At 39.2% G+C, this 12,551-nt stretch overlaps 1 protein-coding gene across 2 annotated transcripts in view; it reads left to right on the forward strand.

Annotated features, from left to right (window-relative positions):
* Window positions 1-12,551, forward strand: part of MDN1 (midasin AAA ATPase 1) — a 168,103-nt gene that overhangs the window by 33,434 nt on the left and 122,118 nt on the right. For both annotated transcript variants that reach the window (XM_032339051.1, XM_032339052.1), the window contains exons 10-15: window positions 3,731-3,924; window positions 5,022-5,103; window positions 7,683-7,778; window positions 9,223-9,335; window positions 10,548-10,696; window positions 11,566-11,626. In XM_032339051.1, the coding sequence (XP_032194942.1) occupies window positions 3,731-3,924; window positions 5,022-5,103; window positions 7,683-7,778; window positions 9,223-9,335; window positions 10,548-10,696; window positions 11,566-11,626 (695 nt within the window). The remainder of the gene's footprint in view (window positions 1-3,730; window positions 3,925-5,021; window positions 5,104-7,682; window positions 7,779-9,222; window positions 9,336-10,547; window positions 10,697-11,565; window positions 11,627-12,551) is intronic.

Genomic DNA, 12,551 nt, shown 5'->3' on the forward strand with positions numbered 1-12,551 from the left:
CCATATGATTTCATTTATATGAGATACTTGAATACAGATCCATAGGGATTGTAATCCGATTCCTGATTCCCCCAGCCAGGGGTGTGGGGGAAGGGATTGATTACAGAAGGGATATGAGGGTACTTTTTGTTTAAGGGGTGATGGAGGGGCACCTGGGTGGCTCAGTCAAATAAGCATCTGACTCTTGATTTCAGTTCCAGTCTTGATCTTGTGGTCATGGGTTTGAGTCCTGTGTCTAGCTGCTATACTCAGCAGGGAATCTGCTTTGATTTTTCTCTCTCCTTCTTCCCCTGCCCCTGCTTGCATATATGCATGCTCTCTATCTCTCACTTGCTCTCTTTCTCTCTGTCTCGATAAATACATCTTAAAAATAGGGAAGATTATGGAAATAGTCTGTATTTTGTTTGTGGTGACCAAGGTCATGAATATATATGACCAATTTTATAAATCTTCCCTCCTTACAAAAAAAGTATGTTCTGTATTTTATTTTTTATTTTTATTTTTTAAAGATTTTATTTATTTGTTTGACAGACAGATCACAAGTAGGCAGAAAGGCAGGCAGAGAGGAGAAAGGAGGCTCCCCGCCGAGCAGAGCGCCTGATGTGGGGCCTGATCCCAGGACCCTGAGATCATGACCTGAGCCAAAGGCAGAGGCTTTAGCCCACTGAGCCACCCAGGCACCCCTGTGTTCTGTATTTTAAAGATACATGTGTCTGTCCATTTAAATTTACTGATTTTGTTACTCTTTTTCTGTTTAATTTTTCATCTATCTGAAATTGTTTTCAGCAATATTTCTTTAAAGTCCTTCAGTAAAAAAACAAGAATTAAAATCTTATACCTACTGGGGGTGCCTGGGTGGCTCAGAGGGTTAAGCCCCTGCTTTCAGCGCAGGTCATGATCTCAGGGTCCTGGGATCGAGCCCCGCATCGTGTTCTCTGCTCAGTGGGAGTCTGCTTCCTCCTCTCTCTCTCTCTGCCTGCCTCTCTGCCTACTTGTGATCTCTATCAAATAAATAAATAAAATCTTTAAAAAAAAAATCTTATACCTACTACTTGAGATGACATTGTTAAAAGGTTGTAGATCCTTATCTTTGTAAATATGTGTACATTACATATATAAAATAAGTGGATTTTTTTTTAAGATTTTATTTATTTATTTGACAGAGAGAGAGATATCACAAGTACGCAGAGAGGCAGACAGAGAGAGGGGAAGGGAAGCAGGCTTCCCCCCGAGCCGAGAGCCCAATGTGGGGCTCGATTCCAGGACCCCGGGATCATGACCTGAGCCGAAGGCAGAGGCTTTAACCCACTGAGCCACCCAGGCGCCCTAAAATAAGTGGATATTTCATATACAAATTGGAACCACAATATACTTTTCAAGCTAATTTAAATTTATTTGATGACAGTATTTCTTTTTTTTTTAGAGATTTTATTTTTAAGTAATCTTTACACCCAGCCTGGGGCTGGAATTCACAGCCCTGAGATCAAGAGCCTCACGCTCCACAGACTAAGGCAGCCGGGCGCCCAGACATTCTTTCTTTTTTTTTTTTTTTTTAAAGATTTTATTTATTTATTTGATAGACAGAGGTCACAAGCAGAGAGAGCAGCAGACAGAGAGGGAGGAGGGAAGCAGGCTCCCCGCTGAGCAGAGAGCCCGATGCGGGGCTCAATCCCAGGACCCTGGGATCATGACCCGAGCCGAAGGCAGAGGCTTTAACCCACTGAGCCACTCAGGTGCTCCCCAGACAATATTTCTAATATATACATGTTTCCCTTCTTCTCAAATAGACTTGTCTGAATAAATCCATATCATAAAAGCTTATAATCCAATATTATGAGCACCAGGTATTATTCTGCAGAAAATTCTCAATAATTGTTGAAGTAAATAGAACTACATCATTTGGTTTTTAATTTCTGTCATTTGCTTTTTAAAGATAAGCTGCTTTTTATCAGTACTTAAAATTAGCTCCTTTTGAATAAATGAAACAAGATGGGTTCAGGAGGGAGACAAACCATAAGAGACTCTTAATCTCACAAACTGAGGATTGCCAGGGTCAGGGGGGTAGGGGTAGGGTGGTTGGGTTATGGACATTGGGGAAGGTATGTGCTATGGTGAGTGCTGTGAATTGTAAACCTGGTGATTCACAGACCTGTACCCCTGGGGCAAATAATACATTATATGTTAATAAAAAATAAAATATGTTAATTAAAATAAATTATAAAATAAAAATATGTTAATAAAAAAAGAAAAGATTAAAAAAAAATTCGCTCCTTTTACTGTTTTCCTATTAACTGCTTCTGATTGCTTTTGCTGAGAAATTACCTAACAAGCATTACTGGAATAGTGTGTGTTAATTAATTTATTTATGAAGATTTATTTGTTTATTTTAAAGATTTTATTTATTTATTTGACAGACAGAGATAACAAGTAGGCAGAGAGGCAGGCAGGGGGTGGGGGCATGGAGAAGTAGACTCCCTGCTGAGCAGAGAGCCTGATGTGGGACTTGATCCCAGGACCCTGGGATCATGACTGAGCTGAAGGCAGCGGCCCAACCCACTGAGGCACCCAGGCGCTCTATTTGTTTATTTTAGAGAAAGTGTGTGCATGTGAGCATGTGGGTTGGAGGGGTAGAGGAGAATCTCAAGCAAACTCCGCGTTGAGCGCAGACCCTGCCTCAGGCCTCAGTCTCACAACCTGAAATCCTGACCTGAGCGAAGCCACAAGTTGAACATTTAATCAACTAAGCCACCCGGGTACCCCTAGCATTGTGTTTAAAATTAAAGTAGTACTTTCAGGATTCTTAAGTGAGTAAATTCCTGGGACTTGATGTATATGTTGCCTGGAGACCCTTTTCCCATCTGGCTTCTACACCCTAAGTTGTGTAAATGGTGAGATTGCCAGATTACTGTGTTCTTTCTAGCAAAAAGTTGTGATCTTTGAGGGGGAAAGGGGTGTGTTCAGAAGTTCTTATACAGTAGTTCCCCTTATCCTTGGTCTGCTTTTTGTGCTTTCAGTTACCCACGGTGAACCTCAGTCCAGAAACAGATGGTCCTTCTGATGTGTAGTCAGAAGGTCAATAGTAGCCTTACACTGTATCATAATGCTTGGGTCATTCACCTCACTTCAGATCATCGTGTAGGGATTTATCATCTCACATTATCATAGTACATGTTATTTTGAGAGACCACAGCCATATAATTTTTATTAAAGTGAGTTGTAATTGTTCTATTTTATCATTAGTTATTGTTGTTAATCTCTTAGTGTGCCTAATTTATACATTAAACTTTATCATAGGTATGTCTGTTTTGGAAAAAACATAGTATATATAGGGTTTCATTCTATCTGTTGTTTTAGGCATCCCCTGGGGATCTTGGGGTACTACTGTACTTGGTACAAATTTCATACAGAAATTCATTTTTTGCTTGACTACTATTAGCAGGAGTGTACATGTGCTTTTATTTATTTATATAGAAAGATTTATATATTTATTTGGGAGAGAGTAGAAGCGAGAGTGGGTTGGGGAGAGACAGAAGGAGAAAGAGAAACCTTGAGCAGACTCACTCCTGAGCATGGACCCCAGTGCAGGACTTGATCCTAGGACCCTAAGAGCTGAAATCAAGAGCTGGCTGCCTAACCAACTGAACCACCCAGGCATCCCTTACATGTGCTTTTAAAAATCACTGTGTCTGCTGCTAAATTCTTTGTTTTTTTTTTCCCCTCTGTCTCTCAGGTTCTTCAGAACAGATATCCCAGCCTTTTGGCAGTAGCTGATCACCTGCTTGACATTTACATCCAGCTTACTGGAGAGAAACATCTCTCTCGCAGTGATAGTTCTGTTACCTGTGAACAGGCACCTGAGGAAGTTTCAGAAACCAGAAGAGAAAACAAAAGACTAAGCCTTGAGGGAAGAGAATTGTCTCTAAGGTATGAGTTGTTATTTTATTTATTTCTTTTTTTAAGTAGGCTTCATGCCTATGCTGGGTCTTGAACTCTTGACCCTGAGGTCAAACATCGCATACTCCACCAATTGAGCCAGCCAGGTGCCCCTTGAGTTGATGATTTAAAAATTGCTTTCCTTAAAAGTTCTTAGCAGCTAGCACTGAATGGTTATGAGAGGTCCAGTTTTTATTTTTTTTTATTTTATTTTTTTTAAAGATTTTATTTATTTATTTGACAGAGAGAAATTACAAGTACACTGAGAGGCAGGCAGAGAGGGAGAGAGAAGGAAGCAGGCTCCCCGCTGAGCAGAGAGCCCGATGCGGGACTTGATCCCAGGACCCTGAGATCATGACCCGAGCCGAAGGCAGCGGCCCAACCCACTGAGCCACCCAGGTGCCCCGAGGTCCAGTTTTTAAATTAGACCTATGGAGTGCTTCGTGGTGTTGGATCCTATTTTTAGATCCTATAGTTAATGATTAGGAAGGCTTATAAAGGGAATATATTATTTTAGCTTTAAAAAATATCTTCGGGGGCACCTGACTGGCTCAGTGGGTAGAACATTCAACTCTTTGAGTCATGAGTTGAAGCCCCACGTTGGATATGGAGGCTACTTAAAAAAAAAAAGAAAGAAAATAATTTTAAAAGTCAAGGTTGAGATTACTTACTGATGTAATTCTTTCACTAGCTTTTCTTTTGTGACAGTTGGGGTCTTAAATAAGACCCTTGGAGTTTGCTATATGTAGTGAGTTCTGTATCTTTACTTTCTTTTCTCAGTGGTTGATTTGCCTTTTGAGAAGTGAGCATTAGGAATGGCCAACTCCCCTGTGTTTGCTCTGAGAGTTAGTTGCCCACCCTCCCAACCTTGTCTGGCATGGATTGGAGTAAAATGTGGAGTAAGAGTAAGTGGGACTTCCACTTACTCTTTCCCCTGCACTGTTTATCTTTATAATGCCAGAGAAACAGAGAGACTTCATTGTCAGGTGTTCCCTAGACTTACGTGGATTGAATTTAACTTTGATGCTTTTGATGTCTTTGGCCTATGGTCTTTTATTTCCTGGCTTTTTTTTTTTTTTTTTTTAAAGGGATCTACTGAATTGGTGTAATAGGATTGTCCATTGTTTTGACAGTCTTTCTTCATCAGCATCCTTAAATATTTTTCAAGAGGTAAGATAGAGTCTTCCTGTTTGTTTTCTTTCTATTCCGTAAGGCTATTGATTTTCATTGTTATTTTCTGTCTCTTGGCTGCTATCAGAACTTTTCTTTTGCATTTATTATTCCTAGCTGGTTAAAACTAAACTAATGTTGTCTTAAAACTAATTGGGCTTAATCAATGTTTTTTGGTTTTTAAACAGATTACTACAAATTGCAAGTATAGTTTAGACAGAGTAAAACAGACACGGAAAGATAAAATGAGAAGAAAATCTCCCAGGTGTTAATAAAGTAAAATATCAAGTGTTTCTAAAATGTTTAGTATTAGAAGCACTGGGCTGGCTCAGTCAGTGGAGCATAAAACTCTTGATCATGTGTTTGAGCCCCATTTTGGGCATGGAGCCTACTTTAAAAATGCTCAGTATTTATTTTTACATATAATTTCATTGTCTGATAGAGTTGTATTTGTCTGATCCCTCCACTTGCTGAGTAGGGTCTTTTGCTTTAGTCGAGAGGAATTTATGTGGGGGTTACAAAGTATAGCCTTGTATGCTGGGCTTGGCCAAAAAATGTGTTGTGTGGGAGGGAAACCTGATTGAATTACAACTCTACCATATTCAGTAAGAACAGGGAGAATTTCATTTCTGCTTGCTTAAAAATAAAAGTGCTACTGTATGGAGATCTGTGGGCTCTTAAAGCAGTGACCAATTTTGATTATAAAGTGTTCCGGGTTTTTTTGTTTTTTTTTTTAAAGATTTTATTTATTTATTTGACAGACAGAAATCACAAGTAGACGGAGAGGCAGGCAGAGAGAGAGAGAGGGAAGCAGGTTCCCCGCTGAGCAGAGAGCCCAATGCGGGACTTGATCCCAGGACCCTGAGATCATGACCTGAGCCGAAGGCAGCGGCTTAACCCACTGAGCCACCCAGGCGCCCAAGTGTTCCGGTTTTTAAGGGTACTCGCGTGGCTTAGTCAGTTAAGCATTTAGCTCAAGTCATGATCTCAGGATTGTGAAATTGAGCCCCACATCAGGCTCCACCCTGGGCATGGAGCCTGTTTAAGCTTCTCTCTTCTTCTCTGCTTGGTCTCTGCTGGCCTAGCCAGCCCCTCTATTAAACTATTAAAGGTCCATCAAGAGTCACCTTGCTTAACTTAATAAACTCATGTATGGTCCAAAGGGACCCTAGTGAATAAAAAAAGACATTTCCTACTCCTGGTAATGCCAAGGGTTTTTGAAGCTCTGTCCTTCAGGTATTAGGGACAAGGATTAGGTAAATTCTCTCTCTCTTTTTAAATGCTTACATTAAGTTTATTGATAATTTACACTTGGTGGTAGCAGAACTAAATGTATTCTTTGTTTACCACACTCATAGTATCCTTTCTATTCTCATTTTTTGTCTTGTCTTTCCTGTAAATAGAAATTTAGCAAAATGCTTAATGTATTCAAATTTGAATTTTTTGGGGTAGAATTTACTTTTGGTGGTGATATGTACTCTATATTTAATTACATCAGAAGACCTATCTGTTGGTGCCTGGGTGGTTCAGTGGTTCAGTTGATTAAGCCTCTGACTCTTGACCTTAGCTCAGTTCTTGATCTCGTGAATTCAAGCCCACGTTTTTTACTTTGAACACACATACACACACACACCCCACCCCCACCACCACCACCAAAAACACATACCTGGTTGGCCTATCAGTAATTGCTGAGATTGAGTACTGGATTAGGGTAATGATAATGTGGTCTTTTTATGGCGCACCAGGAGTTTGCCTTTATAGCTAGAAAGTAAACTTTTGGTATTACTTCTATGGCTTGAGAGTCAGTTCCCCCCCATGAACCATAGACCTAATGATTAACACTAATTCTGTTTTTGCCTGAATTTCAGATTTGTAAAATGAAGCTTTTTTTTTTTTTTAAGAATTATTTATTTTATAGAGAGAGAGTGAGCAAGGATGGGGGGAGAGGTAGAGGGAGAGGAGGAGAGTCCTCAAGCAGATTCCATGCTTAACACAGAGCCCAGTGTGGGGCTTGATCCCAGGACCTTGACATCATGACCTGATACGAAATCAAGAATCAGACACTCAACCAACTGAGCCACCCAGGCGCCCTGTAAAGTGAAGCTTTTTCTGTTTGCTTGTTTGTTTTTTCCCTAATTAGTATTATGATAGTAAAGCCTTCACATTTGTTTGTATCCTATCTCTATTATGGTAAGGTCCTTGAGTCTAGGGCTGGTACCTTATTTCTATTCTCCTTAGTCTTACAGAAATGTCCTGCTGGTTTTTTGTTCTTTTTGTGGCCAGAATGGTGGTGCTCTGTTATTAATGAGGTATTTTATTTTATTTTATTTTTTAAAGATTTTATTTATTTATTTGACAGACAGAGATCACAAGTAGGCAGAGAGGCAGGCAGGGAGAGAGAGAGAGAGAGGGGGAAGCAGGCTTCCTGCGGAGCAGAGAGCCCGATGTGGGGCTCGATCCCAGGACCCTGAGATCATGACCCGAGCCGAAGGCAGCAGCCCAAACCACTGAACCACCCAGGCGCCCCTAATGAGGTATTTTAAAAAATCAGTTGACATTGACCTTGGTTATTTTAATAGGCTCTGGACTGTTTCACAGCAATGCTTTCTAAGCATACAAGCAAACTGAAAATGGCAGAAATTATTGGAAGTAAATTGAACATTTCCAAGAAAAAGGTATGTAGTGCTATTTTTACTTCTCTGTTGAAAGGAAGCTGGGTATTTACTTTACTTGCTAGTCTCTGGTCCTTACCTGGAACAGTTCCTTTGCAATAACTACCTCCTTTGTCAAAGTTGGTAGTTTCGTTGTTACCTGTCATGGACATTAAGCTCTTACTATCTCTTAAGTAAGTAGTTCTGATATGTTCTGCATTCTTAAAGTGTGCACACATGCATGTACCACATGCATGCTTTATTTAAAGTATACCACATGCATGCTTTATTTTCTTCAGTGTTTTAATGAACATGTTATTCTGTAGATTGTGGGCTCAGGACTGGAACTATTTTAATAACACCTTTGTCTGTAGTTTTAGTCAGGATTAGATTTTTTCCCACTTTTCATTAATGTCAAACATGAGAAAAGTTAAAAAGAATAGTACCAACAGACACCAAGAATAGTACAAAGAATAGTACTTAGGTTCATTGCTAACATTTTTAATACTTTGCTGTTCTTATTTTATTACAAAATACATATTTTTGGAGGAGAGAGCCTTTCAGCAGTAGTGATGGTAGCCAGGGAAATGTCTGAGGTCTATCATGCAGCAGATACCTGGCATTCCCAAATAAATGATGACACAAAAAACCCTTATGTCAGGAACTGATATAGAAGTATTCCTTAGGGTTCTGAAACTGTTGGGATGGTTTTAGCTGGTGACAGAACATCTACTAAAAGGGGCTTAAGTAATAATTATAGTAGGCAAAAAAAAAAAAAAAAGAAAAGAAAAGAAAAAGAAACTACCACAATTGGGTTATATAGAACAGTATTTATCCCCTTTGGTTGAAGAAAGATTTGTTTGCCCTGAACACTTTGCTACCCCTTTCATTCCTGCCCCAAATCTAAACAAAATCTGGGTTCTTAGGTTGGTGACAAGGACAAGAGAGGAACGAAACGGCTGTTGGGTAGATATCCTGGAAGCACCTGTCACAGCTTCTCTCTGTGTTCTCGCTGTAGGGAGATGCACCATGCTTCCATCAAGTCACTGTTACCTCTATTATTTTAGAATCTAAAGCAGAGAAAATCATAGCTGAAGAAAAATCACTGATTTTTTTCATAAATCTTAGGAGTAGAACTTTCTGTTCATTTGCTATTGGAATATGTCAGTGTGTTCACTTTAGATATAGGCAGATACGGGCGTATTTGAATGAATAAATATGAATGAATGAAAAATACAGGGCAACATTCATGATCAGTGTTTTAAAAAACATTAGAAATACAGAAAATTTTTAAAAAGACATAATTAAAGCTAACTCGCCTATCTTGGAGGTAGAAAGTACTTGGTAAAGGGCTAGTTAGAGGGGCACAGTAAACCATAGTAAGCCACATGGATGAGGAAATGTTTGAAGAGTATACAAAAAAATTTTTTTAAGACTGTACAGAATTTTACTCTGTCTCCTCCCATAGGCTGAATTCTTCTGTCAGCTTTATAAACCGGAAATTGTGATCAATGAGCTAGATGTGCAAGTGGGTCGAGTGCGGCTTCTACGGAAACAAAGTGAGGCTGTCCACATACAGAGGTAAATAGACTCTCAATTAGTCTGAGACTGTGGGGTTAGGAACATGATAGAAGGACTAGTCCAGCCCCTTATGTCTGACCAGAATGTGTGTGAATGGTGATCCCTCCACTGTGCTGGATGGTAAGAAGCAGTGGTTTTATAAAGTATATTCTGTAAAATTAGATGTTAATAGGTGAAGGAGTTGATGAGGGTGATTAAGGCCTTGGAAGTAGCAAAGATGTATTTTTTATTTTATTCACTTTGTGTATTTAGCAAAGTAAACCTCACTTGGAAGTCACGTGAGGTCCTTTTGTTAGTCTGTTAATTCCTAGAATTTTACAAGATTCTGAGCTCTAGTTACCATTTATTAAATACTTACTATATGCCTAGTATTGTGCTAAGCGCTTTGCATATGTTTTCTCATGTGGTGGTTATAATAATTTTATGAATTAACTTATTATTGTCTTACGACTGCCATAACAACTTACCATAAACTTGGTAGCCTAAAACAATAGATATTTATTTCCTCACAGTTCTGCAGACTAGAAATCTGAAATCATGATGTTGGCAGGGCCATATTTCCACTGAAGGCTTTTGCCTCCTCCTGTCTTCTGAAGACTACCAGCAATCTTTGGTGTTCCTTGTCTCTGTAGTTACATTTCTCCCATCTCTGTCTCTGTTGTCATATCATCTTTCTTGTGTGTGTTTGTGTTTCTGAGTCTCTCTCTGTCTTTGTAAGAACACCAGTCATTGGATTTAAGGCTCACCCTTAAACCCAGTATGATAGGATTTTAACTTATTTATATCTGCAAAGACCTTCTTTTCATATAAGGTCACATTCATAGGTTCTGAGTTGACATGAATTTTTGGGGGAGTCTGTTCAACCCACAATAATAGTAGCTCTGATCCAAATTTTATAGGTGAGGAAACCAAGGCTAGGAGAGGCTAAGTAATTTGCCTAAGACGACATAGCTAGTACAGATAATGTCTTATCTTATTGGTCTTTTGAATCTCTAGAGTCTAGTAAAGTACCAGGTATATACTCAGTGTTTGTAGAATGAATGAATTCTGCATTCATGGGCTATAAGGATATCTGTTTTATATCCTGAAGACAGTTACTGTGAGTTACCTTCTGATTTTTGTGGAGTCTGGAAAATCTGGTTCCTCAAAACAACACTTAAGGAAAATTTGCAGCCTGTTTCTCTGACCACTTACTTGTTTTCCCCTTCCCAGGGAGAGGCTCACTTTTGCTCCCACGAGGCCATCCTCTGTTCTTATTGAACAGCTTGCGGTGTGTGTTAGCAAAGGGGAACCTGTGTTGCTGGTGGGAGAGACCGGGACTGGCAAAACCTCTACTGTCCAGTACTTGGCTCACATTACAGGTAAGTTAGAGGGGAAGCACTCTGCCCCCAGACAATAAACATTTCACACTGATTGCCTTCCCCCTCCACCCTTAAATAAAAAGTCCACAAAATACTAGAGTTTAAAAAGTGCCACTACTCTGCTTTGCCTGGAAATCACCACTGGAAATTTTTTCCTTGGAAATAATGTAATTTTTTTCCCCTGGAAATAACCGCTGTTAATAGCTTGGCATTAATTTTTTTTTGGTTCTAATCTATGGTCTGCAAATATATAAATATTTAAGTTTGGTTTTATGTTGAAAAAATGGGATTCTATGTATATGTATTGCAGTTAATAAGGAAATTAGACATCTTTAAAAATAGAACTGCCTAGGGGCGCCTGGGTGGCTCAGTGGGTTAAAGCCTCTGCCTTCGGCTCAGGTCATGATCCCAGGGTCCTGGGATCAAGCCCCACATTAGGCTCTCTGCTCAGCAGGGAGCCTGCTTCCTCCTCTCTCTCTGTCTTCCTCTCCACCTACTTGTGATCTCTGCCTGTCAAACAAATAAAAAAATAAATAAATTTAAAAAAACTGTCTCATTTCTATTTAATGGCTAAATAATAATATTCCATACTGGATGTTTATTTAATTCTAATTTATAGACATTGACTTACTGAAGGAATTTTTTTGTTGTTTTCAGTTATCTGATACTGATACACAATCTTGTACATACTTTCTGGGTTAGGTGAAAATTTCGGATGGTTGAAATTCTTGAAAGTAAAATAAGAGAATCAGAGGAAGTATACATTTAAAGATTTGCCCTATGCCTATGCTTACATATCCTTTAGGATCACTGGATATAAATAGTCTTGAAATTTTCAGAGTGACCCTTTTGCCCTTTCTTTTTAAAAGGCCACCGTTTGAGGGTTGTCAATATGAATCAACAGAGTGACACTGCAGACTTGCTTGGGGGGTAAGTATGGTTTAAAATTGTTTTCTTGTTATTTTGTGTTCACTGCTTGAGGGAACAAATAGTTTTTCCTTTCAAAACTCAAAATTAGCATTAGAAAAAGGTTCAAAGACTTGTACCCCTTCTCCAGCCGGTTATTTATAGGACTTTATTGAGGAGCTCTTGGATGTGTAGATGTTTCTCTTCACTTTTTTTTTTTTTAAGATTTTATTTATTTATTTGACAGAGGCATAGTGAGAGAGTAAACACAAGCATGTAGAGTAGGAGAAGGAGAAGCAGGTTTCCTGCCGAGCAGGGAGCCTGATGGAGGACTCCATCCCAGGACCCTGGAATCATGACCTGAGCTGAAGGCAGACTCTTAACTGACTGAGCCAGCCAGGCATCCCTATTTCTCTTTATTGTAAAGAACACTTGAGGTTCTTGCTCTCAAAGATCATGCTGGAATGGAGAGGGAAAAAAAAAACAAGTATATAATCAGTTACTATTTGTGTGTACAGTCATTTGTCTGAAGCGTACATTCTGGAGTCACAGTGCCTTGGAGCTAGACGCTCTCCTGCAGTTCTATTATCTTTGAAACATAAAGTAGCTCTCTGCTTGGTTAAATGCTGCTCATGGGACTCCATTGTGGTCATTAAAATGCCCTTCTGTATTGGTGTTTTTTAATATGTTTGGTTCACATTGAATATGTTCAGTTTGTGCTGAAGGCTGTAAAATTGATGGATGCTATTGGCATACCTTATGTTGTTGCGATATTGGGGATCTGTCCCATTAACTCAGAACAATTGCTTAAAAAAATCCTTAAAGGCATAAGGTAGAAATTACTGTCCTTTTTGCTCTTAATGGCATGTACTAGAAAGCCTTTCATTTATCTGGTTTTTTTGGGCCACCTTAACAGCAGTTTTTATTTTCACTCTCTTTGTCTTATATT

The sequence above is a fragment of the Mustela erminea genome, chromosome 4 (genome assembly GCF_009829155.1).
Source record: "Mustela erminea isolate mMusErm1 chromosome 4, mMusErm1.Pri, whole genome shotgun sequence".
In the NCBI taxonomy this organism is placed as follows: Eukaryota; Metazoa; Chordata; class Mammalia; order Carnivora; family Mustelidae; genus Mustela; species Mustela erminea.